The 27992-nt window shown below is 41.7% G+C and overlaps 1 protein-coding gene across 9 annotated transcripts in view; it reads left to right on the top strand.

The window, feature by feature from the left end:
- Positions 1-27768, top strand: part of LOC104927811 (transcription factor SOX-6) — a 106759-nt gene extending 78991 nt beyond the window's left edge. For 7 of the 9 annotated variants that reach the window (XM_019262421.2, XM_019262420.2, XM_027283129.1 and 4 more), the window contains 7 exons: positions 6747-6896; positions 8669-8846; positions 10595-10794; positions 17585-17714; positions 18855-19025; positions 21192-21405; positions 23523-27767. In XM_019262421.2, coding sequence (XP_019117966.1) covers positions 6747-6896; positions 8669-8846; positions 10595-10794; positions 17585-17714; positions 18855-19025; positions 21192-21405; positions 23523-23868 — 1389 coding nt within the window. In that variant the 3' untranslated portion in view covers positions 23869-27767. Of the gene's footprint in view, positions 1-6746; positions 6897-8668; positions 8847-10594; positions 10795-17584; positions 17715-18854; positions 19026-21191; positions 21406-23522 lie in introns of all 9 variants that reach the window. The other 2 variants (XM_027283127.1, XM_027283131.1) reach the window with 2 other exon arrangements.
- The last annotated feature ends 224 nt before the right edge of the window (positions 27769-27992 follow it).

Here is a 27992-nt window from a genome sequence, read left to right as displayed (position 1 = left end):
CTGTCTCCACTCTTGGCTTTGAAACGATCAAAAGAGTCTCTTACCTCTCACAAGAGTGAGAGGTAAGAGGATGAATGATGTCGGAGATGCAAACTCATTCACATTTAAACACTGCCTGAGACATGAAGAATGAGAGGCAGAGAGGAACGTGAATGAGAGAGGAAGCTTCTCATCACGCCGTTGGCTGAAATCGAGTAGGGAGACAGGGGAAAGGGAGGAAGACAGAGTGCAGGGAAGTGTTTGTGAGAGAGAGAGAGAGAGAGAGAGAGAGAGAGAGAAAAGGATGATTATCAGTGGAAAGGCGCTGGCTCCCAGCACATGTTTGGACATTGTTTTGACAACAATGCCTACGCCAAAAGCAATCATGATGAGATTTATGAGTTGTACTTGTTTGGTTGTGTATCTGCATTTTCAAAATTTTGCCAGTAGCACTCTTTGTGCTAAGGTACGGTAACGTTTGCAGTGTTGCAAAAAAAATTTATTGTATAAAACCCGATGAGATAGATGCAATAAAAACACGTGCAGAGTTTCCTCACAATAAATGTTTGCTTTGTGATTTTATATAAATATATAATATGTAGGTTGCATTTTCTTGGAGTGTCTTTGCCATGTGCATGTGAGCTGCTTGTTTGTGTGTTGAAGAGCTTGATAACTACAGGGTTTCCCTTAGGGAAATTCGTAAGCAGTTAAGCCATTTGCTTTTGCTTTAACAAGCTTAAAAATATTATTGTATATTGTTTGAATAATTATCATATCCGACAGATCCGGACATGTTGTGGTTAAGTTTGTAAAATGAACCCAAATGCTGACAGAAAGGTAGAATAAACTTTAATGACTTACAGGACAGCTGGCTAACACAAAATAACAAAAGGTGGCTGATTAGTCTAGGTAAAACAAACTTAATCTAATCACCCGAGATAAATCCTTTGAACAGAAGACCAACAATGGAAAAATACAGCACTGAGATACACAAGGAGCAAGAACACAGAGAGAAACAGTAAGACACAATGCCAGGTCAGGAGAACACAAATGAATTGAAAGAGGGAAAACATATGGACATAATACAAGAGAATTAATAAACTAAACACTTGTGGCACAGAAAATCGGCAGGAAAATGACAAAGACAGGAAGTAGTATAAGATTTCTTTCAACATAAAACAGGAACCAGAAACCATGACACACATCTCGTTTCATCATCACGTTCAGTTATTGTAGAGTTGTCTACATAACAACCTAACTCATTGCAGACATGCCCCTTGCACCTCTGCTAGTGTGTGATCACTTTATCTCAGGTTAGGCTGCTGCAAAATTCAGCTGGAAACCCTGAAGCGATGAGTCGAACAGAAACATCTTATTTCTCTGCATCCTGCACTATCTTAAGCCCTTTGGCCTGCATGTAGCCATTGTGGTTACGCTGTAGTGCCACAGTGGCTCTCTCTCTCTTTCTCAGTTCTGGCTTTGCTTTCTCTATGGGCTCTGCCTTTGGGAGGTGAGGGACAATGACAGCATTGAAAATCTGTTTTCTCACAATTATTGTGAATGGATTGTTTTTCTGCACAGAGCCTTTTCTAACACTACTTCCACTAACTTCTTGTTTCTTTACTTTTATCACTTATTTTATCATGCATGAAAACTGTCTCTGCATTTGCCTTCAGGCCTTGACCCTTTAAGTCTTTACTGTTTGTTTGTCATGTTTTGTCATGTGTGAACATAGGTCAGATACACTCATTACAAAGAAAGGAAAAATGTATCAGAAATGCACTTGGTCTGGTGAGGTAAACAAATGGTTTCATTTATGCACTTGCATGCATTAATACGTCGTTAATCATAATTTGTTTTCAATGACGTGTATATCTGTTGTGCCTTTCGGTGAGTCTGTCAGTTAGGATTAGGGCTGCCATGATTAGTCGATTAGTCACGATTATGTCGACGAACAAAATTGTTGACGCATCGTTTTTTGGTTTTTTTTTTACTTTGCTTATCTCTCGAAACTGCGGCTGCAGCTTCCAGTGCCGCGTCTGCTTTTCTGTCACAAACACACACACACACACACCCACGCACATGCGCAGTAGTGGTAATCGGCGTCAGGCCTGACTGTACTGTAAATGATACCATAACACAGACCCTCCAGGAATTCACGATGTTGCGATTTGCAACTTCAACGCAACTTCAGTGAATCCCTGTGAATTCAAGGCGGTGTTACAATTTTAGCCAATCACGCGATTTTTCCGCAACTTCCATACAGTCTGCACGGGGGATTCAACTCGGTGGGTCAGGGATGGCCGCACGGGGCGGGAGGATCCCCTCGTGTGACCTCTCCCCGGCGCTGGCTGGCCTCCGCCGGGCGCATTTCCTCCGCGGTGGCTCTGGGTCAGCATGGAAAGACTCGGGGACGAAGGTGGCTCACGGCTCCGTCCACAAGCTTTACAGCGCCCGCCCGCTCAGAGGCAGAGTGGTTCGTCAACTAATCAGATGATCGGCGGTTCGATCCCCAGCTCCTCCGGTCTGCATGTCGAAGTGTCCTTGGGCAAGATATTGAACCCCAAATTGCTCCTGAAGGCTGTGCCATCGGTGTGTGAATGCGTATGAATGCCTAGCTCCTAAAACTGATGAGCAATTGGCACCTTGCATGGCAGCTATACATCAGTGTATGAATGGGTGAATGAGATATGTAGCGTAAAGCGCTTTGAGTGGTCGGAATTTACCATTTACCAATCCCTCTCCGGGACAGTCAATTTACGTATGATCCCATTAGTCTACTAATCGAAAAAATAATCGGTGATTAGTCGATTATCAAAATAATCGTTTGTGGCAGCCCTAGTTAGAATTCAAATAAGCCACTACCGTAACAGCGTTAGTGATATCCTGATGTGGCAGTCCAGCACACACACACACACACACAGATACACACACACACACTGAGCTCTTTTTTGAGTTATTAGTCTCAGTTACACTTCACAATGGCCTTAATTTCAGTGTGTGAAACTGCGCATTAGCCTATAAAAAAAGCATTGTAGATTCAGAATTACATCATGTTAGTTCTATGTTAGCAATCTCATCTGCTACATTACTGTAGTCAAGTACACACCAGCTGGAATCGACCCCTTCTAATGTCAGATCTGTGCTCGGTTCAGAATGGACAGATGTTGTAGCCAGATTCCTCCAGATGGTTCGTAGTTCTGCCCTGCAGCATGCCTTCAGACATCTGGCTGGCACTAATGGTCAAGTGGGCATAAACTGGAATGCAGACAGGGCATGTTCTCAGGGAGTCAAAAAAAAGCTACAGGAGCAACAAGATGTTAAGATGTAAAGGTAAAGACAGTAAAGGTTCAGAAATACAACCAATGATACATCAAATCAAAATCAGGATAACAGAAACATTTGGCAAAAGCTTCCCCTGTTGTGCCTGACTCATCCTGACCTGACCTAACAATTTTGATAGCACAAATGTTGTGCTATCGGCGTGGGAACTCGATCGGGCCAATTGTTTCCAGAGCCTTGGAGTAGACCCCTTCACAAACAGTGGATTCCTGCCGAAGAAAGGCCCCCATTGTCACAGCTAATGCGAGTGAAATACAGTTGCTTAGCAGACATTCTTGTTGAAATCATAAGACATTTCTCGCTGTCTGTCTCGATGTTCTGCCTATTTCTGTTTCAGTGTTTGAGGCATGAGAGATGATGAGGAGGAACAAACTTTAGTGCCCCAGAGTCATGATTTCCATCTCGTTGCCAACATACAACCAGAATGGCTTTCTTTGTCATGAAATGAGGACAGTGATTGGAAGGCAATCAGCTGTGGTTTGCCTCGACTTAAAAAACTAAGCATCTGTTCCGTAAAAGAGAACTGGAAGTGAGATAATGCTTGTCTTTATGCAGCCTGCCTCTATGTGTATCTCTTTCACTGTCTTAGACACAACTAACCCTTCCAGTGAAATATTTATCCTCTATCCTCTGTGTGGGCCAGCTCACTGGCAGTTGATCCATTTCACTCCTCTTCCTCCTCCTCCTCCTCCTCCTTCTCCACCTCCTCCTCACCTCCTCCTCCTCCTTCTCCCCCTGCAAACCTGCTGAAAAAGACAAAACCTCATTTGTTTTGTGTACTCCTGAGATCGACAGCAGCTCGACACTAAAAGCCGGGCCTGCGAAAGGGATTCTCCACTCAGTCCTAATGGGACAGGCTGGACTGGAGGATGTTGGCAGGCTGCACTATAGCAGTGAAAAAAACAGTGCTGCCCACACCCAGACCACAACAACATCACCTTCCCTCCAAAGTAGGCCAAGGCTATTAAAAAAAAAACCTGCTGATGATCAGGAGGGTAAAAAAAATGACAGAATGATTATTTGGATTTTAGTCAAATTAGCACTAACGTCCACAAGCCAGTCAGATAGTCTGGACAGCTGTGGCACGGTTCTAGGCCCTCTTTGTCAATTTGTAATTTAGGAAATTGCGGCATTGTCTTCCCTCGGGGTTTGAGTGAATGGCGAGAGCTCTAGTTGGGGTTGTTTACGCTGCACATTGGCCTCCCCAGTCACCAATCAATCTCATCGTGTCTCTGAGAAAAAAACGAGGTGAAAGCTCTTATTCTCAGTCTTTTGTTTGTTCAACAGTTCCTTCTTCTTATTTGGAATTGCTGACGGAATCACTGCTAACGGCACAATAGCAGTGGGTCTGTGTTTGCACACAAGCGGGTGTGAGATCCTAACTGTGTGTTTTACCTCAAAGACTCGTGTGTCTGCTCCCCTTAGAGCTGTAAGAATATCAGGCATCACCAGAAGTAACTCTGCGGTCGGCTTGATTGACGCGAGAGGCCTCACCACCAGCCATTCAAGGCACATTCTTACGGGGATCTCATATCGCCAGGGGTTGGCCCAAGCACTCCTGGTGCCTTCCAAGGAAAATAAGCGGCGTGACATCAGGGCTTTGTTTCAACGGCGAGGCCCCTTCTGTTTGTGTTTAATATCGCTCCGAGAGAAGTGGAAAGAGGGCCAGCCAATTTCTCTGGCCCCAACCGCTGAGCCTGGCGCTTCGGCAGTGAAGCGACGGTGGTCTCGTGTGTCTGCAGCGCAACACTCTGTAACCCCCACCCCCACCTCTCTTTCTTTATCTATGGCACACTCTTTGCTTTTGGATCTCTGCTCCCAGGAGGCTTTGCAGTTTTGACTACAGGGAAATCAGATCTCACAACACTGGGGTCCGTTTAGGCCAAGGGGCCAGAGAGCAAAAACAGAGAGAGGAAGAAGCGGAGATGGAGATGAGGGAGAAGATGTAAAGAGTGACTTTGGAACAAAACTGAAAGAAAGAAGATAAATGGAGACAGTCAGAGGGAGATCAAAAGAGAAGAGGACAACAGTGAGACAGAAACGTAGATGGAGGGGGGGAGTACAGATGAGGTGAGAGTAACGAAAAATGAGAGGAAAGCAGGAAAGCAGAAAAGAGAACGAGAGGAGGGAGTCTTAAGTGAAGGCCAGCCACGTCTGGGTGGTTTTCCTGAGGACAGGCTCTTTGATACTCCAGCACTCACACTCCAATGCATTTAGACAGGGGTTGACAGTGGTTACAGGCAGCGGTTTGTCTGGCCAGCGAGCTTTGATTTAGAAGACCCTGGACTGTGGGCCGAGTATTTGACTCTTTGATTTTCGTTGGATGGAAAATCAGTACCTTTTTTTTTGCTACATTTAAAGTTTTTGTCCAACCCTGAAGGCAGATGGTTATATTATACTTTCCAAGTCTTTTTTTTTTTTTAAGATTCTATTATTTTTACAATATTTTCAAGTGTTTTTCAATTGACTCCTGCCCAAGATGTAATTTCATTATGACTGCACCTACTTAAACACGATTGTCCACTATTGTCTTTGGGATTCAAGTTCGAGAAGAAGCTCAATTGTCTGAACTCTTAATGCAAGGAATAACCATATGTGACAAGATTACTCTCAAGTGTTTTTGAGACTCATAAAGTTTTCTTTGCCTAATTTTATTTTATTTTATTTGACTGTTACAATTTGAAATTACAGCTCAGCTGTTTAAGCCAAAAAAGATTAAATAGTCAGGATAACAAAAACAGCCGTGTGGCTTATTTCCATTGTGGTTCACATTGTTTTTTGAAATTTAAAGGAAACCAGCCTTTTTTATTGCGAGCAACACCGAGCCAAGAATTGTCTCAAAGGCTAATTTTCTTACTTATGGTCTTATATTTGTGCAGAACCAAGTATTAGATATCCTGTTTTGTAGATAGTCAATACTAAACTTCAGGCAAAGCGAAAGTTTTTTTTAGCTATTGTCTGGATTTATTTCTCGATGCAAATCGTTATACAAGCTGCTCCCAGCATCTGCTGAAAGAATAAGTGTCAGAGATGGATTGTAGATAATTTAAAATAAAAATGTTTTGCTGGAATGCCTCCCTGATAAATACTCGCCCCCTCAAACAAATTTTCCATTTGTGTGGGACACTCCTGTCAACGTCAGATCTATGTGTGTGTGTGTGTGTGTGTACGCACACGTTTGTTTCCATATGAGTTCTGTGCGTATTTGGCTCAGACACACACCCATCAAAAGTTCAGAAGATGCGAGCAGCACCAGGGAGAAGATAGAGCAAAGAAAAAAAAACACAACAGGATCAAGGGTTGTGGTGGTGGTGGGGGCACAGAAGAAGAGAGGGTAAAGAATGAAAGAGGAAAAGCCACTGACTAGCTGCTGGCGAGCGATGTTAATAGCCTGTCGGTTTTGCTGGTTTCTTCCATTTTTGCAGCAGCTGTATGCTGCCCAGCTGGCGAGCATGCAGATCTCGCCAGGAGCCAAGATGACTCCCCTTCCGCAGGCGCCCAACTCCTCCGGTCCCCTTTCCCCATCCGCCCTGAAAAGCGAGAAGCGAGCATCCAGTCCTGTCGTTCAAATTAAGGTGAGTCCACTGATGCTAAAGTTGTAAAATGGAGAATGGCAGAGCTTTTCAAATGATTGAACAGGATTTACAAGAGGAGTTGGGTTGATGAGCCAACAAGCAGTAGGCAAAGAGTAAATCTGACTATATTCAAGAAACAAGCAACTGTAATTTAATCAATGTATAAATGACACTTCTTGGGACTTTGTATACTGTAACGGTCATAATAAGGCAAAGGAAAGAGTGAGTTCATAATATGTCTGATAGGAAAACACACAAGAATAATGATGAGGATGATCATTTCAAATGAAAGCAAGAGGCTGGAAATTTGGAAGTTGTTGAAACGACGATCTGCGCATGAGCCTGTACTCTTCACCGTCAATTAGAAACAGCTTATTTAAAAGTCACACACTGATAGACACACACACAAACTCACAAACTGACACTGGCGCTGGCTGCTGTTTGGCAGGGGCCCAGACCCCTTTACTGCAGAGAGCGTACGCCTCATCTTCGCTCGACGTCGAGGCAGTAATGGAAGCCATGTGTGTGTGTGGGGCACAGCTGCAACCGGCGTCACAATAGACCGGCGTCAGAGCTCACCGCACTCAAACAGTAGTGCTGTGCCCTCCAAGCTCCCCACCCTCTGCTAACCCCCGCCCAACACGCACACACACACACACACACACACACACACACACACACACACACACACACAAACACACACTCGGCCCACCCCCACTTTGGCATGCCACCCGCACCCTGAACCCTCCCTCCCTGCCCCCTCAAACCCGTGCTGGAGGTTTTCTTCTTGTCACAACTTTTCCTTTTTCCTTTTTTGTGGATCAATGTGGTCGTGGAACGTTTGATTAGAAATAGAGGAATCAAGCAAACAAAGGTGCTATTGTTTCGATAAGAAGGTACACCGCAATGTGGAATTCATTTACTGAAAGGCAAAAACCTTATAGGGATGACTGATCAGTCTGTGGGAGCATAACTAAAGTACTGAAAGCACGTCAAGGGATACTTTGGACAAAATCAGCGGCTGTGGTGAGCTTGAATTCAGTCAATTACGCCTCAAATGGTGACCCATTTTCACAGCAGAGACATCTTGTTTGGCCAAAATAATGTTTTACACACAGTGCCTGTGTTGCACTATGAAGCTTCTCCGAATGTAGTGCATTTAGCAGTAGCACTATTGGTGACTGGACATACTGTGCCCATGGATAGACAAGGAGAGGTTGAATATGCTTCATGCGTGAGATGTTTCAATGCATGTTTTGATGCTTGGAAACAAGAATCCTTCATAAGTAACCAAAACAAACTGAGCATTTTTATTCTCTGCTAATGACCTGATTAATTCTAAAACCCCCAGCTTGTAGACCAACAGGTGGAGGTGGTGTTTGACTCTCAAAAGATAGAATTTGGGTGGCAAAGTTGCTTCCCAACCTGTGCTTTCTAACAAGTGGTCAGTGCCTTTATTTCTGCATTTACTTTCTTGGCGCATTGCTGCCACTGAATATTGATCAGTGGCATGAAAACTATTAGCGGGCCTGTGCTTCACGGACCCACCGTCATTTGTTTCCTTGTGTGTGTGAAAAAACATGCTTCATAGTGCCACTAGTGGTCAGAAACTCCCAGGGTATGAGCAATAATTTGTGACACTAAATTATAAGCAGGGTCACATACTTATTTCACTCTCACATACAAAAACAGTATCAGTTATAGTTATATTTTAACACAGATCTTGATTTATTTATTTTTATTTACGCTTTTGCTTCTGTTGTCACTAACAGGAGGAAGGACACACACAGCCATTGAACCTCTCAGCCAGACCCAAGACAGCCGAGCCTCTTCGCTCCCCGGCGTCCCCGACGCAGGGTCTGTTCTCCGGAAACAAGACCAGCCCAACAGGAATGGGCAAGGGCCGCATCCCAAGCCCTCTCCCCAACATGGGCAGGAACACCTCTTTGGGTAGGTAATAAACACATGCACGCACTTTAACACCAGTGTTTCCTTTACCACTGGGTAGACAGGAGGGGCCACCGCAGTAGCTCTGCTATTCTGCCTACAAGAAGAACATTAACATTGGCTTCACTGACATGTTCAATAAGAATCACATGCTTTAAATGCTGCCAAGAAAAAATTCAGAGGGGAAACACTGACGCAGTCCACACATACATGCTCTCTCTCACACACAAACAAACACTCTCATACACCAGTGTATTGTTCACATCTGCACTGTACATCCATCCAGAGCAAACATCTCTCTCTAGTGTAAAACTGTGCCTTCCCCTCAACTGGAAAAACAAAAACATCACCCACCCAAACACCACCCTTCAACCCGCCACACACAGACAAAACCATGCAGCGCCGCATGCGCCTGATAGACTGCAGACACCTCAACCCCAGGAGGAGACCTGTGTGTGTGTGAGTGTGTGTGTGTTTGTGTTTTACAGGAGTCCAAAGCCCTGTATTTAGCCCCAATGAAAACCCCGGCAGCGGAAGCAGTGAAACGCAGCACACGTTATTTGGTTTTTAAGAGCTTCCTCACATCATTGTCTGCCCGCGCTAGACCTTTTATGCCCCTACCTCTGCTATCTGTTATTAAGGCCAATCTAAACCCTCTCATTATATCCCCCCAGAAAACAATTTCGCCAGCTCCTCTGGAGTGGCTTTGAGGACACGTCGCTTGTGTTCCCTGCAAAGTTATTTTTTGCCCATTTTAACGGCCACCCAAGCATACAGTGCTTCCTACTTGTCTGCTAATTAAACGAGGAGGGCGACGGAAACTTTGCATCCTTTTATTTTTTTATTTTTTTTCTTCTTATTCTTCAAATGTGCATCGGTTAAAGAAGTGTGAAGTGTGGCGCACAAACAAGGGGGAGGAGGTTCAGTCATGTTAAGACACAAGTGGACGGTGAAAACAACATTTTGCCCCTGATAAGATTGAGAAAAAATCCTTTATACAGATGTTTAAATAGTATTTCATAAGAATTTGTATGCAGCCAATTTAAATTTTTGGTTTTCTTATCAACAACAACATTCAACAAACTGCGTTCTTCGGATGAGTTGGGGCATCTGACTCCACAAACTGACAACAACACTACCTGCAAATCAGATTTTATAAACCAGTTGATAGCAGATGAACTCTCTGCAATTGCAGAGCATAATAGCATGATTCAAAAGTTCACTTATACAATTCTACCCTACAGAGCTTTTCTGAAAAAAGTAATCTGTGAAAAAAGTAATCAGGTGTTTTGTAACGACTGCATGAGGAGAAGAAATGGGTCACCTTAGAACATAACATAACGTGACATGATGTAACAAGGGAAAGCACACAATTTCCTGCTAAAGGTGGAGTGAATTCTGTTATTTCACATTTCTTTATTTTGTGTGTGTCATCTTCTCATCAATTTAAAGTGGCTTGGTTGGTAAAAACTGATGTCACAAACATTTATACACCAATCTGAACATATGAATCAGATTTTGATGACAGTTGTGGGGTTGTTGCTTATGTTGCCAGGCTGTTGTCACATCTGATCAAGCCACTTAACCATATAAGACTGGCACATATGTTTTTTCCCTTTCTGACTTATACTTCACTTCAGCTCCCTTATCTAGTCATTCATTAAGGGGGATATTTAAAAAAACAACAACCTGGCCTGTACTAAAGCCACATACACATGACTGACAGCTGTCCCTCGCTTGTGTCCTCCCAGACATCCTGTCAAGCCTCAACTCCACGGCGCTGTTTGGGGACCAGGACGCGGTGATGAAGGCCATCCAAGAGGCCAGGAGCATGAGGGAGCAGATCCAGAGGGAGCAGCTCCACCACCAGCAGCAGCAACAACCGGGACACCAGAGTCTGGAGGCCAAACTGTCCGCCCTGAGCAGCATGACCCTCAACAACGGCAACAAGGTTAGAGGGACAGACAGATCACATGTGGCTACATTAGAAGATGCACAGACACACTGACTGACTTGGCTAATAAGGTCTATAAGAATCACATGGTCTAACGCAGTTTTCAAAGGCATTTTCTTTCATGTGGAGAAAGAATTCTGATTGAAATGCTGATGGGTCTGCATGCACACCCCCACACAAGCTATACAACTGCAAGGACGTACATAATGTTCTGCACATTATGGACGTCCTTGTGACACACATTAACAAGCAATGTAGGAAAGTGACATCTACCCAGCTACTGTGTTTTTTTGGAGGTCCAGTTTTGAGGTACTGTCACTTTAGTGTTTCCATTTGAAGTTACTTTGTACTTTCACTCCACTATATTAGATATATTTACTTTTGATACATGAGTACATGTTGCTGATAATTAATTTGTTTTACATAAGTGCTTAGGAACAGCTGAGCCTCTGTATATTTTGATGTTTTTTGTATTGAACAGCCTTTAAAGGAAGCTGTATGCCCAACACTGATTTCAAAGTAAAAGTACACAACAAAATGTTACACAAACAATAGAAACTATCGCACAAATACTCACAAAACACACAAATAATTCTGTTGCTAAAATTGGTATGTGTTCTTACACTACCCCCTCTTGATCCCATATATTTTTACATATAAGTAATTAAGAAAAGTAACTTGCAATAGAGTATTTGTATAATGTATCTCTATACTTTTCCTTCAGTGTGTTGAAGAGAGAGAAAGGAGAGGATCTATCTTGCATTTATCCTTATACAGCGATCAGATGTCCATGTAATTACTCCTTTACATACACACACACACACACATACACACACACACACACACACGGACACACGCACACACGCACACACACACACACACACACGGACACAGACTCAGCTCCAAACTCCTCACTCCTGTGTTACATTTTCTCCAGTATGTCGTTGGCTGAGTGTTCAAGGTTTCTGCTTAGCTCCTGCATGAGTCTGACGAATATTCATGGATGATATTTGGTGTTGTTTGGCTCGGGCTGCAGCTCTTGAGGACTTCTCTTTTCTCCTCTCATCTCCGCGGCCACCCAGAAGCCAACAGCTTTGAAGAGGGAGCAGCTGGGCCAATGACAAGTGATGGTTTTGGCGTGTTAGTGTGGATGTGTGTGTGTGTGTGTGTGTGTATGTGTGTGCTTTGTGTGCCTGCTTTGACTGAGACTGAGTGGGTGTTTTTTTGGAGAAGCGATGGTGTTAACATTAGTGTGTGTATGTGTATGTGTGTGTGTATAATGGAGTCCAGCTCTCCACTTGCCCTGGAGGGGGGATCCCGGCCTCAGGGTTTTAGCCCAATTAAAGGGCCTTTCTCAGGGAAGGGACCCCCCCTTTTATGCTCACCTCTTCCCCCCGCGCATCTCTTCCCCTTGGGCTGAAGGAGACAGGGCCTTTGTACCAGGATCTCATATCCAGAGGGAAATTCATATTCCAAAACATCAGTCTGATCAGCCAATCACAGATTCCAGGGATCAGACATTAAGTAAAATAGGGAACATGATTAGACCGGCTCTCCTGCGCAATTGATCCCATGTTGCTTGCAAGGATGGGGAGAAGGCGGAGGAGAGAAACTCATGAATATTTTAGGGGTGGAGACTTTGAACCCACCAACCCCAAGTAGGTCATGATTGGTGCACTCCAAGGATAGGCTGTTTTGAATTTTTTGGACTTGTTTGCTTTGCATCTTCAGGACGAAAACATCCAAAATCTGGCAAAATATATCTGTGCTGTACTTATCCTCAGTCCCAAGTTGATTTTTTTTAATAAGTCATTATAGTAGTAAACATTGAGAAACTCATAAATATAAATTATACAGCTTATCCTAATGAATTGTTTATTAAGATTTAATGTGAGTTGCCTGCTGCAGGTCTGGTGAAAACTCTCACCAATGTTCACAAATAAGTTTGCACTTTTAAAGAGCTTTTTGCACCAAGTTAACTTTCATCATCACAGATAAAGGTGAGTGTTTTAAAGGGAGAGCCCTACATGCTTCTCAAGCTCTATATTTTCCAACTTTATAAGAACAAAACCAAAGCAATGCAGTAATTTAGTTTATAGCCCCATGCCTCCTAATAAAAAGCTCATTTGGAAAGTCTCAAAGTAATTGTTTCCGGTTTGAGGACGACAGCAGGCCTTGGTGTTTGTTGTCAGTTTGTTATTCGTTACCTAACAACAGCAGCTCAAAGACTCTTTCTCTTAGCTTTAAATGCATAATTTTTTCTTTGGGATGGAGAGGTTTTTTTGTGTGTGTGTTTCTTTTCTTTTTTTTCTAAAGCGCTCAAAGGCTTTGCTCTGTCTTAAACAATTCATGGATGGAACTTGCTGGATACTGAGTGTGTGACTCACCCGCTCCACCTCGGGAGGCAATGAGACCAGCTCTTTTTCTTTACCTTGGATTTGTGTGTTGTTTTCTGTTCGTCAAATAAATTTGTTACTCAAATCCTCCCCTTAGAAACTTTGTGGCACTGCCAAAGCCTTTTTGTTTTATGACATTGTACTAACACAGCATATAAGGCGTCTTTGGAGGGAATGAGACAACTGCTGTAAATGGTATCTCAGTGTAATATTGAATGTTGAGCTATTTATTGCCCACGCTGATTCGACTCGAAGGGAGCCATCGCAGTGACGTCTGAGTGTGTGTGTTTGTGTTTATTTCGCTTTCTGTTTGTGTATTTTTGTCCCACAGAATTCATTTCAAGCATAGACGACATAGACATTTCCCTAAGAGCTGAAACTGATCCTGTGCTCCTTTTGTCTGTGTGTGTGTGTGTGTGTGTGTGTGTGTGTGTGTGTGTGTGTGTGTGTGTGTGTGTGTGTCCTGGCTCTGCACTGGCCTTGGCCATGTTAATGTCATTATAGCTGGTGTACAGACGAGAGGCCTGGCCAGTTAGTGGCATTGTTGAGTATCACCTTACGCTTACGTTGCTTCCAGCTGGCCTGCGGCTGCCAAAGCTCACTGAAATAGCCACTGTGTATGACTGTGTGGGTGTGTGCATGTATGTTTGTGTGTGTGTGTGTGTGTGTGTGTGTGTGTGTGTGTGTGTGTGCGCGCACATAAGAGCCTGTGTGCACTTTTTTTTCTTCATCTAAACAGCCACAAAACACTCCCTAAACCCACTTAAAGGAAAACAGCAAGTTTTTTTGAGAGATTGGCACATTACGCCACACATGACATGTTTTGGATGAAACTACAGAAATCGACCACGTGTCCTAGAGCTTGTTCACTCAGGCTCTGATTCATTATAGTATGAAGTGATAACACCTAGAGGTCTGCATGGAAAGTATTTTTAAACATGTGACTGTTTTACACACGAGCGCGGTAAAGTTTACATGAAATATGATAGAAAAATAATACACTGCTTTGGACCACGAGGGACTACTTTTCCTGTTTCTATAGGAGGAGAACGCGGTGGGTGATGGCAGACTGAGAGCAGGTAAATCTAGAAGGAGCACAAACTTTTCTTTTTTTTGTCGCTCTGAGATCTGGTTTTTCATTTTGGATAATGCCGGGTATGCACGTCACTCAACAGCTGATTCTAAAATTGAAAGCACTGACTAATGGTGTCTGTGTTCGTGTAATTTAACAGTTAGGTCGATCGAAGAGCTGATGTACAGGAACCTGCTGTGTCCCCCTAAAAGCTGCGAGCAGATGCCTCACTAGCCGTACAAAAGTGGGTCACGTTGCAGCCTGACCTCACAAAAAAATATCATACATTTTTATATTTATTTTAAATTTTTAACGTAGTATTCAGTAGACCTCGTGCTTTGTTTCTTGAACATGCGCATTCATCTCAATTTTTGTTTAACAGTTTTGATATTTACCAGATCTCTAAATGTGAGTGTTTAATTTAATATGGCCTATTATAGAGACATGCTTTTTATCTGCACCCTGTTGAATAAAGTCATCAGCATGCCTGCACTTTCTGTTGGTGGAGCGGAATGAGTCTGGAAGAAGGCGAGAGGGGAGGAAATGGTTGTATAGAAGTTTATATTGGCCCTGCTGGTGATTTTGGTCTTCGTAGGAAGCGCGCCTGTTAAACCGACAGCTCAGGCGGTTCCAAGTCTTGATTAAAGGTCGACGTAATGTTGCTGTATTTGAAGCCTGAATGATATACATTATAATAATGTATACTACAAAGCTGAGTCTGGCACCTGCAAATAGACTGTTGAGTGTCTACTTCTTTGGGGTTGGAGCCTCAAGGGGTGGAGGGCTGGTGGTGGTGGTGTTAAGGGCTATGAATAGGAGGAATGGTGAAAAGGAGAAGGAGGGGAGGAAGAAAAAAAAAACAGAACAGAGCTGACTGACAGCTCTATCGGCACACAGAAAAGTCTGGAGAAGGAAAGAGAGAAAGAACGATGAAGAAAATAGAGAGTGAACGCCAGGAGGGAGACTAAAGAGGTTGCCAAACTTGATTGGCCCGGGAGGAGACAGTAAACGGTTGCGGGTCAGCTGGAGGCACGCCGTGCTGGCGGTAGGCAAGTTGTAACTGTGGTAATGATCTCAATACGGTGTGGATAAAAAAAAAAAAATACAATGTTTGGAGTGTTTCCCTAGCAACAGTAGAGAGATGCAAATGCCAAGAAGAGAAGAGACCAGGCGGAACAAAAAGAGTCGGGTGTCTCTTAAATTTAAAAATATACATTCAGCAGCAATATTGAGCTGAAGACTCAGTGAAAGAAATCGTGTGTTAAACAGGCTGCAGAGGCACAGATGGGATTTGTTTCTGAGGTACTTGTTTGTACAGATTCAGTGTTTTAAAGAGTCCTACTGTTTTTATAGCTTAACTTCATGTTCTTAATTAATTGTCAATCTTAATTGTCTGCTTGGTTTTATATATCTTTGCCCCTTCACATGAACTTCATTGTCTTTAATTGATTAATTCCATTGTTAGTCATCTTTTGGGCTGCAACTCTTTTTGCTCCAATCTAGACCTGGGTGAAAAAGTAATGTAATACCAAGCATGTGATGGGTGAGTTTTTGAATTTTACTGTCTAAGAGTCATTTAGGTTGGAGTGGAGAGTGGGCTTTCTTTTCACTTCGACTACATGTACCTGAGCGCTACTGTAGGACTCCAAAACTGCTGACATAGGCTGTTTTTAACCAGGTACTCCCTCTGTGATAAAGACAAAAGCATTTAGAGTAGCACAATCCAATAATGTATACAACACAAATGGAGTCTTATGAAAGAGAAAGTAAAAGAAAAAAAAAAGTCTATGCTCTTCCAAAAAGCAGCACTCCAGTATCAGACCAGCAGCCACACAGGCCAAACCTATTTCAATCTTGCCTAAACAAAGCAAAGACAGCTCCTTATTGCATTTGCCACAAGAACTTTCAAGTAGACCAAAAGTAGACCAACCGCATTTGCAAATTTTGACCCAGGTCTGCTGTTAATCTGTGTTTTGGATCACTCTACCTCTATTGATGCTGTTCTAGTCCATTTTCCAAAAGTCTAACTCTACTGTGTATTCGTTTTCCATCGGTCTCCTCCCATTTAGCAGGAACATTTGTACATCTCAAACATCATGTTTAGAAATGATGCTTTGTGGTGCATCAAATATCGTTACAAAATGTTGCAAAGCAGTCATGTTTAGCATCAATTTGAGAACTACAAATTTAACCGGTGCTAACTTTTAGCATTAGAGCACCAAACATTGACTTTCAGAAGTCTGAAAGCATCATCGTGAGCCACAACCGCTTTCCCCAGACTATTGTTCTGCATTACAATCTGAAAAAGAACTTCTCAGTGGACTCTGGGTCTTATTCTTGTCTCTGGACTAGTTTTCCACTCCACTCCTCTTCCTTTTTCTTATGCTCTCTATCTCTCTCTCTCTGTCTCTCCCGCTTTCTCTCTTTTCTTTAGTCCTTTGTTAGACGGTTGCTTCCTGCGGTGAGCATGGCACTGCCCAGGCACATGTTCTGTGGTGAGCCTGATTACAGCCCTGCCGTAGTGCTGACATTGGCCCGCGCCGACTCCTCATCTATAAACACATACACACACACACACACACACACACACACATGAACACATACACGCCGGCCCCTAAGTTCCACCAACTCTGCCAGCGGCTACCGCGGCATGACTTCACCCGGCAACCATTCCTTGCGTCAAACAAAATGCCTCTGTCACCAGAAAAAGGAGGAGAGCCGAGAGGGAGGAAGGGAGGGAGGGAAGGCAGGGGAGAAAGAGAAGAGAGGAGTGGAGGAGGAGGAGTGTAGCTGTGCGGTAGCTGTGCGGAGGGTTCGATGTTTTCCACCGCAGTTTGAGAGCGTGGTTGGGTAATTTTAGCTGGAAGGCCCTGAGGCAGGCTGCTTGTAGAAGTTATTTGTCTCAGAAGTGGAGTGGCAGGCAGAAGACAGAATCAGAGAGAGTGCATGATGATGGGAGGCTGGGGAGGACACTGTTGATTAGTTTTAAAGAGGCTATGACTTGTCTATTAGCTTATCGCATAACCAACATCATGACTCATTTCCCTCGGATACTCTAAAAAAGAAACTACATAAACTGCCCATTTTGTGGGGGCTGGACTTTCCTCAGTGCCAGCTCAACCCACCAATTAGTTTTATTGTCATTACCATCAAAGACGTCCCTAGTGGCCCAATTTAAAGGATGCCAGGCATATACAGGGACTTGGTCCAGACATTAAGTAATCAAAACTGAATAGGAGTTGTAAACTTAAAAGAATTCATTTTTCTGGCAGCATGCATTACATTTGTCAAACTTCGGCATCTTTGAATAACTTTTCAGTCACCTTTTTTTGTGTTGCAGGAGCGGCTGCACTATGAGACACTGAGCCAGCACCTGGGGAAGCTTGGAGAGGATGCCGGGAAGATGGTCCATCGAGTCATTGACCTGACGAGACCAGAAGATCTGGACGGTGAGCATCTCCACTGCTTTTTTTTTTTTTTTTTTGCCTTATATTTCTTCCCTTGTTCTGCTTTTTCCAGCATTCTTCTCTTGGTTTGCTGAATTTGGTTGGCATTTTTTTTAAACTGTTGGCCTCCTTATTTTTGGATGCTTATAATCTTGGTAATTCAGAAATGTATGCAGATGCACAAAAGGCTTGAGAGAAAATGGAAGGCCAGAGGGATATAAAAGGAAGACGTTGCTTGAGTTTTGAGAAGCAGTCACATCCTGTTCAGACTAAATTGATACCAGTGACCCTTAACTCTGTGGGCCCCACATACTGTAGAAGAGGCCCTACTTCTGGGGGTCTCTCATCTCAGAATACCACAATAGAGGAGAAGGAATCTTCGAGAAAGTCAGAACATGCAGGTATTCAGTGAATACAAATATTTATTGTGCTCCTCGGGAAGCTACGGTGAAGGACACCCTCAACAGCTAAACAGTGCGTTCAATGTCAACATTTTACTCTCTTGAAAAATCTTTCACTATAATAAATCCTGCGTGAGTACACGTCAGGAAGCGGAATTTGCTTCCTTTTTTCCACAAGTGTTTGTGACACCAGATCCTGTTGCGTACAAGTATGCAAACAAAAGCAGGTGAAGAACAAGACTTTTGTAGTTAATGGTCAATGTAGTTTACAGCAAGAACTATTACATTTTAATGAATGATAAAAAAACAGTACTTCATGTACTGTGTATTTCACACACACCTACCAGATACTGTGTCCCACTCTGAATGCACTTTTCTGGACAGTGACTTGATGTTGAAGCCTTTTTCCCCCAGCCCACCTGTTACTCATAAAGCACCACTGTTTACAGGCGATAAACACAGGAGTGCTCATTGTGGTTTAGTTTAGAATGAGAGGAGTAAACACAGGAGCATAGGCACTGAGATGCTATCAGGCGGAAGCAAACGGACTATGGTGTGTATAGTTCATGGGTTTGTGTAAGCCACATTGATCATCGCAAGTTATAATTTTGTTATACATGCTGTCCTCAGGAGGCAGAAGGGCTTATCCTCATCAGAGCAATATCCTGCATTTCAAGCGTGAAAGTATAAAAGTGAAGTGATGAACGTGGCAATGAGAATGTCATTCCTTTGTGTCACATAGGGAATAATATCACAGAGGCACGAGTGTTCAGGGAGGCGCGGGGAAGGAACAACAGTGAGCCCCACATCAAGAGGCCCATGAATGCCTTCATGGTGTGGGCAAAAGATGAGAGGAGGAAGATCCTGCAGACCTTCCCCGACATGCATAACTCCAACATCAGCAAGATCCTAGGTGAGATTTTACAGATTTATCTTTGACACAAGATACTGCATCCAATATAAAACCTAAATCACTACAATTTGCAGACTTGTACACCCCGAGCATTAATGTTCTGCTCAAGAAGAATTCTCAGGGTTTCATTTGGTTAAAATGAAGTTCTGTCTGTGGGCTAAACGTTATTAGTGTTTGTACTGAATATTAGGAAATGGGAGAAGATAATATTATTATAACAATAGTAAAATTGAGATAATAGAGCTTTTAAATGACTTTACTTTAAACTGAGGAGACAAGTTTCTTTTCTCAGCAAACCCAAACCGCTTGGATCTGTTAGGACATAAAATCTAGATGAAAATAATTTTTAACAAGTCTTAAGTAGAAGTGTCACAATTCTTCAAATCCTATATCCAATTTGCTTAGATTTAATCTTTTTTTCCAGCACTGACAGTGTTATCATTGTAGGACTATCAGATCTTAATTTAGATCAACAGTTTATTGGTTTTAAAGGCCCTGACGACATTTACATTTTCCAATTCTTTCAAAAAATAAGCTACATGGTATCAAGTGTGACGCAACTGCCACATCTTTTTTGGAATGTAGCACCAAATTTAAATAATTTCTTTAAATTATTTTTAAACAAACTGTTAAACACAAAAACAAATGAAGGGTTACTAGATGTCAGGAGGCTTCATCAGCTCACCTGAATCGTACTGAATCGTCAATCCTGCTTCTGATTTTTTTAAATTGAAACCTTTGATCGCCTATTTTTTTCCCTCTCTCTATCTGAGTATCATTTAGTTAAAAAACAAAACAAAAATAATTACCAGTATACTGTGTGTTGTGCATCAACACCTTACAGACACACACACAGCACCACTATCTCGTTCACAGCACAATTCTGCAGTTCACAGGGTTTCCTACCAGCAGGCTGTGGACTATAAGAAGGACTAGTGTGTTTTTAAACCTGGAACACTTCACACACAGAGCTCCACTATGTCAACCTGACAAGTGTGATGGATGCATTCAGTTAGAAAGTAACCGTGTTGATACTAACCTCTTGGACACAGATAGCCATTCACGTGGTGCCGAGCATAACGGTTGTTCGTGAAATGTTCTTAAGACTTCCAGTGTCCGATGCAATGCTTCAGTGAGCTTGAGGGTTGCTGAATGTAAATGCTCCTCCTGAGCAACATTAACAAACTGCTTTTTCTTAGGTGGGTCTGTATTCCTGGCTTGGAGCTTTGAATGTTTTGATAAAGGGACATTTTGTCTTTTGACAAAGTGCTTCCTGCATTTATATGATGTATTATTTGTGTAAAAGTCACTGAGACAGTCTAAATTTGAATCAGATAATTATTTATTTTTATGTAATGAATTGTGAATTTATTTGACAGTCAAATAAAAACAGAGAACAAATGAGAACAAAAAGCAGAATTTAAGTGCACAGTTGTATATCTGTATATGTCTGCATGTGTACAATTCATGTCTCAGCAACATAATAACACAGCTGGACTGGGGAGTGGGTGGCAGGTTTTAGAAAAAAAAACTTTTCTCTGTTTCCTGTGTCACAAAAGTACAAGACCGGTTTATGATAAACCTTGATAAACAGAGACGCGAGGCGGACTGTGTATAATCAGTTGTCAGAGTGCTTTGCAGATGTGCTGCGTTCCTGCGGTAATGGCTCTGTCCACTTGTTCAGAAGGTCCTCTTACCGGGGAAAATAACAAGTACACAATGTATCATTCTTCTTGAGCCAAGAGGGAGCAGAGTGTAATCCACTCCTGATTTCAAACAGCCTCCATGGTTAAAGACTCAATGGTGTCTGTTTACATGATAAAAACATCCAACCTGAAAAAAACACCAGAAATGCTGAGGTTTTTATGTGTATTCCAGGGCCTCGAAACCCTTTTAAATGATTGAATTTTGAAGTGACAGTATGTTAGCATTGTCAGATCACTGATTCAGTGTTCATTAAATCTATTTTAACCACAAACTCTGCGCTCAACCACTTAATTGACACAGTGAAGAAAAGCATGTCAAAATCAGTTTCATCGCTTCATAAAGTCACTAAATGTAAGACATTTGAGTGTTGTCACTCCTGAAAACTCTACCTAAAGTCTGTAATGTTGATTTCAACAAAGCCAAAAGAGACAAAACTAAAATCTCAATTATTTGCTCCAGGCTCTCGCTGGAAAGCCATGACCAACCAGGAGAAGCAGCCGTACTATGAGGAGCAGGCCCGCTTGAGCAAGATCCATTTGGAGAAATATCCCAACTACAAGTACAAGCCGCGGCCCAAGAGAACCTGCATCATCGACGGCAAGAAGCTGCGCATCGGAGAGTACAAGCAAATGATGCGGTCACGGCGTCAGGAGATGAGGCAATTCTTTGTGGGGTGAGTACCAGGAGGAAGCAGGAAAGTTGTCACTGAACAAGTTTTCTAAAGCTTTAAAAATGGTAATAATGTGTAACTGTGATTTAAATCCCAGAAAAAATGCACCATGAAATTCTTAGAGAAAGGTACTATGGAGGCGGTGATGAGATTCAGCCATCATTGTCCCCATCCTCAGCATTTTATTGCTGTTCAGGAGACAGTTGTGTTTTGCTGCTTTGTTCAAACTCATGAAACTTTTAAAATACAATGACTACACAGTGTCTCGTGCACACTTTGCAATGGAAATCTCTGTTGTTACAGCAACATTTTGTAACTATAAGGTATATTTTTACAGAAATAGCTTGTCCAAAAACACTTTTCTCCATCACTGTGTCACATACAAGATGGAATTTTGCACATTTCTTAAGAGGGGACATTGTGCATTGACGGCCACAAGCCTCCTGGATCATAGAAAGGCTCTATGTCTTGCTTGAAAAGACTTTGACTCATTTACTTGATGTACCTGTGACCTTTCAGTTCAGTTGCTTCTTTAAAAAACATGTCATCCTGCTTGCCACCTTATGCGTATTTTCCAAAAAAATAATTGAGGACATTTTATTCAGATATTTTGCCAGTAATTGCTCTGTTTCTAAAGCACTTCATATGAGGTCTTTTTTCTTCGTGTGTCTAAGTATGAATATAAAAGAAATATTCTTAACTACATCCATTTGCTAGAGGTTTGTGGAGTGACCATCAGGGTTTATGGACCATTTATGAAAGGTTTCTTCTTGGAACTGCGTGGTTCGATCTGCAAAATCCTTTAAACCTTCAATGATATTTTTTAGAACGTAGTCAGTGCAGCAAGGGGAAAAACAGTGGCATTGTCTTAATAGGAACCAGCCATGGATGTGTTTAAAGCCATCACAGTGGCCTGTGTTTGAGATGGATTTACCAGAGGCCACGGCTTTGAATAGGAGCGATTTTTAATAGCTTGTCATTTATTAAATTAGGACAATGCTGGGCGCTTGCGGGCAGTGAAATTGGACACAGACAGACATAGTGGAATATGAAATGTAAGCAGATGTTTGAGAGGGAACGAGAGCGAGGCAGACGTCACAGGCTGAATGCCACATTTACTGTGTGTGGTCAAGCAAATGCAAAAAAAAAAAAAAAAGTATGGTTCTGCAGGCCTGGACTTTCAATCAAAACTAAATCAAATAGCTACTGGGAGCGAGTACACAACCAGTTTCTGGCATATTCCATATAACTCAACCGGTGTTGTTTTAAAGCGTTTAATGTGAAAATGAGCCTGTCAGAGCACACAGCAGTAATTGTTTCAGGAGACAGAGGAGGGCAAATGGTTAGGTGAGAAAAGTGACAGCAATTTTCCTGCTTTATGTGGCTCATTTGAGGAGCCAAAGGGCCTGTTTGAGTGATGTGCGTTTACCCTCATTCCATCTATACCTTAACAGCTTATTTAGCTATTGCTGCTGAGAGCTCCATGTTGGGACATGTCCGGCCAGATGAGAAGCGCTGCCGCTCAACTTTAGAGGCCTGAGAATTTTGCTCAAAAGAGGTTATAATAAATCACTAAAAATGTGTTCGCCTACAATAACCAGTTAATGTTCTATATACTGTTGCTGTGATCAAATGATTCAGCCTTCTCATAATTATAATATTATTTAAAGATTTGCTCTCTGTTTCTTTGTCTTGTCAGTCGGTCTACCACTTTGGTTTCCGAATATCTTAACAATTTTTTACTTTTGTATAGACAGTCATGGTCCCCGCAGGTTATATCATACTGTATTTTAGTGATTCCCTGACTTCTCCTTCCCTGCGCACATTCATTTCTCTTCATGGATGAATTGTGACAACTTTGGTGGTCCTTATCATGTTAAAATTTCAGTTTGTCCAATGCTTTGGTTAATGATAAAACACCTGCAAAGCTAATGACCGTTCCCATTTACACAGATATATTTTGTTTTTAGTTGGAATTGTTAACATGCCAACACATTAAACTCAGATGCAGTATATGTCTTATGTGTTTTATATCACCTGATTGATTCTTATTCCATGTTTATTACAGGTTGTTGTTGTTGTTTTTAAAACTTTTGTTTAATACTCTACTTCTTTTTCAGACCTCAGCCACCGATTCCTCTCAGCAACAGCCCAGGCAGTGTAGGAGTTTACCCAGGCGCCATAACCATGGCAACGACAGCCACGCCATCCCCACACCTGACCTCAGACTGCTCCAGCAATTCAGCCAGTCCAGAACCCGCCATCCCTGTCATTCAAAGCACGTACACGGTGAAGTCCGAGCCTGGCAGCAGAGGCAACAATGGCAGGGGGGTCGGAGCCTTGGATCTGCCCAGTGACCCCGCCAACGGTGACGACGACATGGACATGTACGAGGACTTTGAGGACGAGCCCAAGTCAGACTATAGCAGTGACCATGAGACACGAGAGGCCATCAGTGCCAACTGAGTGTTGTCAGGGTCTAAGCTGTAAAAAGAGAGAGAAAAAAACTCCTGTTATACTCAGAGACACTTTTTGAAAACACAATTTATTACAGAGACCTTCAGGCAAACTTTCAGGACATGTTGCGTCATGCACTGAGCATACCCAGACAGGATTCATACTGCTCAGAAAGTGAGAAAAGAAGACAATGTCTTGATGGACGTCCTTTTTAAAGAAGAGGGCTGATGGGAAAAAATGTGACCCAAGAAAACAACATGAACAAACATTCAGACATCCAGCTGACAATGAACTTCAGTTTTACACTTTGACAATCTTAACAGGAGTGAATAAGAGTTAGACGAGAACGAGACAGAACGAGAGAGAATGGGACAAGGAACAAATGAGCGACGAACACATTGCTGTGTGGTTTGTAAAGAGCATGCATGGATTTTGAAGCATCAGGAATTGGTCTTCAACAGCTATTTGGTCTTAAATGTTTAAGGAGTGATTAAGTTTTCATCATTATGTATTTACTTTTTTGTGGGTTTATTTTTTTTTTTTCCTTTTTGTTTTTTGTTTCTATAGACTTTTTTTCTGACAGGTCACTGCCTGTACAAACTCTGGACTGTCGGAACTTGAAATTTGAAAAGTTTTAATATAAATCCTAGCTATTGTAATCTTATAGTCTTACTTTTGTTTCTTATAATACAGTGCATCTACATGCATCTACATCTTTTTTTTCTGACAGACTGCTTACATTACATTACTGTTTTGTTTTTTTTAAATGTCCCAGCTCAGGTATGATGTGCCAGCGTGTGAATGTGTTTTATTTTTGTTTTATTTTTTTTTTCATACAAAAAGAGTAGTAGACTTTTCAGACTGTCAATGAAATAAAGGGAGCAAAATCCCTTATATCACATTTATTATTATTATTATTATTATTGTTATTATTATGATTATTATTAGTATTAGTATTGTTATTATTAGTAGTAGTATTATTATTAAGTAATTACCCAGGCATTGTACAGATTTACTTCAAATGTGCCAAACCTACATTCACATTCACTCGGGATGTTGAAGTCTTAACTTCCAATGCTGCAAAAAAGTCTTATACAATCAGCTTTTTTCTATCTGATGACATGAGTTCCTACTTGGTAACTGCGGGCTCCCCTCCTGGCCCAATCACAGGCAGAGCTCAGGGAGGATGTGTTTTCATCACACTTGCTTAGTCACATACACACGCGCGCGTACACACACACACACACACACACTTTGTGTCGCTCTGTGGCTAACCCCTCCAGCTTTGAGATGTAGTCAGAAGAGCACCATCGAAAGGTGTCGGTTCTTCAATTCCACTGCATTGGTGCTTTCATGAACCGCATTGCCCATAGTTCCTTGAGGCCAAACACTTATGGTGCAGAAAGTGTAGTATGATGTAACCAAACACCAACATTTAGCATTTGTCCCATTCAATCTGGCTAAAGGTACATTTCTCAAGTTCTGCTTTAGAGTCTTTAAAGTGTACCTATAGCTCTGTTCATTCATTGTCATATTATAGGGGATGAACAGCCCCAGAATTACTCTACTGTAGGATAAGAGTTTCTAATATTCTGGATCCCTTAACTGTATTTTGAATCGTTTTGTTTTGAATCGGTACAAACGTGTCCAAAATGTTACTATTTTTATTAGCCTGTTAATATTTGTAAATGTCTTCTCAGCATCACATGGGAAAGATACAGCAAACTTGTGTTTAAAAAAAAAAAGAATTTATATAGTTGCAAGAAAAAATAATTGGTTTAATAGATCTGTTATTTCAAAAAGGGTACCTTTTTCTACGTTGCATGTATATTTTGAAGACAAGTAAATTATTAAGAGAAGAATGGAGGAAAAAAAAAGGTGCATAATTCTCAATCAGCGTCTCAGTCAACCCCCCCAGTCAGAGCACACAACTTTTTCCACAGTCTGAAGTGTCTCGATGCAGCCCAGTGGTGGTCAGCGCCGCTGCTGGGTATGCACACTTTTCCTCTATTTTATTCAAATGTCACATTCTTTCTCTGAAAGACACACAATATTTTCTCTTTGTCTCTTTTTACCACGTTTTGCAATTTCAAACATGTTTCCATTTTCAACCCCTGTGACCTCAGGTGGTTTCTGGGCGCTCTGTTTAGCTGTTAGCTGTTGCACACGTCTTCTGACTATTCATGACCATATCTGGCAGTTGTTACTTGGAAAAGGTTCACAAGCTGGGACTGAACATTGGTTTTTGCTTGCATCACTAGGGAAAAATATATATATATATATATATATATAAAAAAAAAAACGCCTCATGCATAGACATTTCTCTTAGTGTCATACACATCCTAAGCACTGGATATAAATTCTATGTTTTTTTTTTGTTTTTTTTTTTAGTATTAACTAATGTGAAGTTGTTGTTTGATTTTCATCATGATAAAAATTAGAACAGTCACATGCTTGGACTTTATAGAAAGCCTTGTACATGCCAGGCACAGGTAAATTGCCATTTCTTTACAAGCATTTCATTTATTGAAGCAAATTTTGTTGCCGCAGGTCTAATGCCACCTGAAGGGGTCACATCACCTCTGATCTCTTTAAAAAGGTAACCTCATGCTCTTATCAGTTGTGACCTGCAGAAGCATAACCTAAGTTTCCTGGTCAGACACATTTTGTGATGAGTATTGTATTTGAAATTCAATTGTGCGTTTTAACATTTCATTGTATTTATTAGCCAGCTTTGGCTCTAAAAAGTGTCAGTACAACTTGGTGAGAAAGACAATCAAAAAAATAAATAAATAAATAAAAAGTAAAGACTTGAGATTTTTCTTACAAATCTGTCACGTTACTGTTTTTTTTTTTGTGGAACTGTTGATTTGCAGAAAAACCCTCATGCCTATTGTGTTCTGAATGTGAAAGCACTGTGAAGTAACAGGTAGAGTTGCATGAAGTTTTCCATTGCTCTAAATAGTGCTCTTACTTTCCAGGGATCTAATAATTTCCAACACAAGGCTTTCTGTTTCCAAAGTCAAGCGATTCCACTTGGTCTTTATATTTTGGTGGCCCATTACAGTAAATGTGGCCTATTGTTCCATTGTGTGTGCGTATGCGTGTGTGTGCGTGTGTGTGTGTGGAAACGCCACACATTCTGACTGTGCTGTGGTGTATACGCCACGGCGCCGGTGCTCACGGCAGCCAATCCCAGCATTTCAGAGAGAGAAACAGAGAACTCAGCCATATGCAGCCACATCATAAATCTAATTGTAATTCCCAAATCAACTGTAGCGTCACCCTGCGAGGGGCGCCGGCAAGTTTGTCACACACTCCTTTGTGTGCACTAATGTGTGTGCGCGCTGTGCTATAGCCTTTAGTTGGGAGGGGTGTTTGAAATCATACTTGTGCTGTTGCCATGCTAATCTCGTTAAATAAGTCATCATAATTTACATTTCCTTTTTCCTTTCTGCAGGATGATCATTTCGCTGTTTGCATGTTGACAGATTGTTTCTGTGTGCGCACGGTTGTATGAGTGTGTGCAAAGCTTTCAGCACCTTAACAAAGGCTAGTGTAGTTAATTACAGTGCAGTCGTAGTTTCATAGCTTAAGATGTCAAACAAGGTTTTCCATTCAGTTTACATGATTTCCAGTTCTTAAACTACTGGTAGCTAAATGTAAAGAAATTAGCACTCAGAACATCAAATATAAAAATGGACCCAAGTCAAATTTATAAATATTTTTTAGAACTTGTGCACATTTCTGGATTATACTGTAAGAGTTGGGCAAGGCTTGCTACATCTGAAAATGAGATAGAAAAAGTAATTGAGATTGTAGTTTTTTTGTGGTAATTCATGAGGTAAGATCCCCTCCAAACATGTTTTTATTTATTTATTTATTTTTACCATGTATACAAATACTCTGCTATTGTCTTATATGGTTTGAACACAATAAAAGAAAGAAAGAAAATTATATTTACTCATTCTCCCTGACTGTAAAGTCCAGAATGCAAATCACTTTTGCTAGACCCATGATGTCTCCTACTTCACTGATCCATTCTCAGTTTATATGCGTTAGAGATTTCAAGTTTACTCATCCTATCGTAAAACACATCATAAATCTCATATTTGACCATAATTAGCTTCCAA

Source organism: Larimichthys crocea, chromosome X, assembly GCF_000972845.2.
Source record: "Larimichthys crocea isolate SSNF chromosome X, L_crocea_2.0, whole genome shotgun sequence".
Classification (NCBI taxonomy): Eukaryota; Metazoa; Chordata; class Actinopteri; family Sciaenidae; genus Larimichthys; species Larimichthys crocea.
This window is presented reverse-complemented; position numbering and strand designations above follow the sequence as displayed.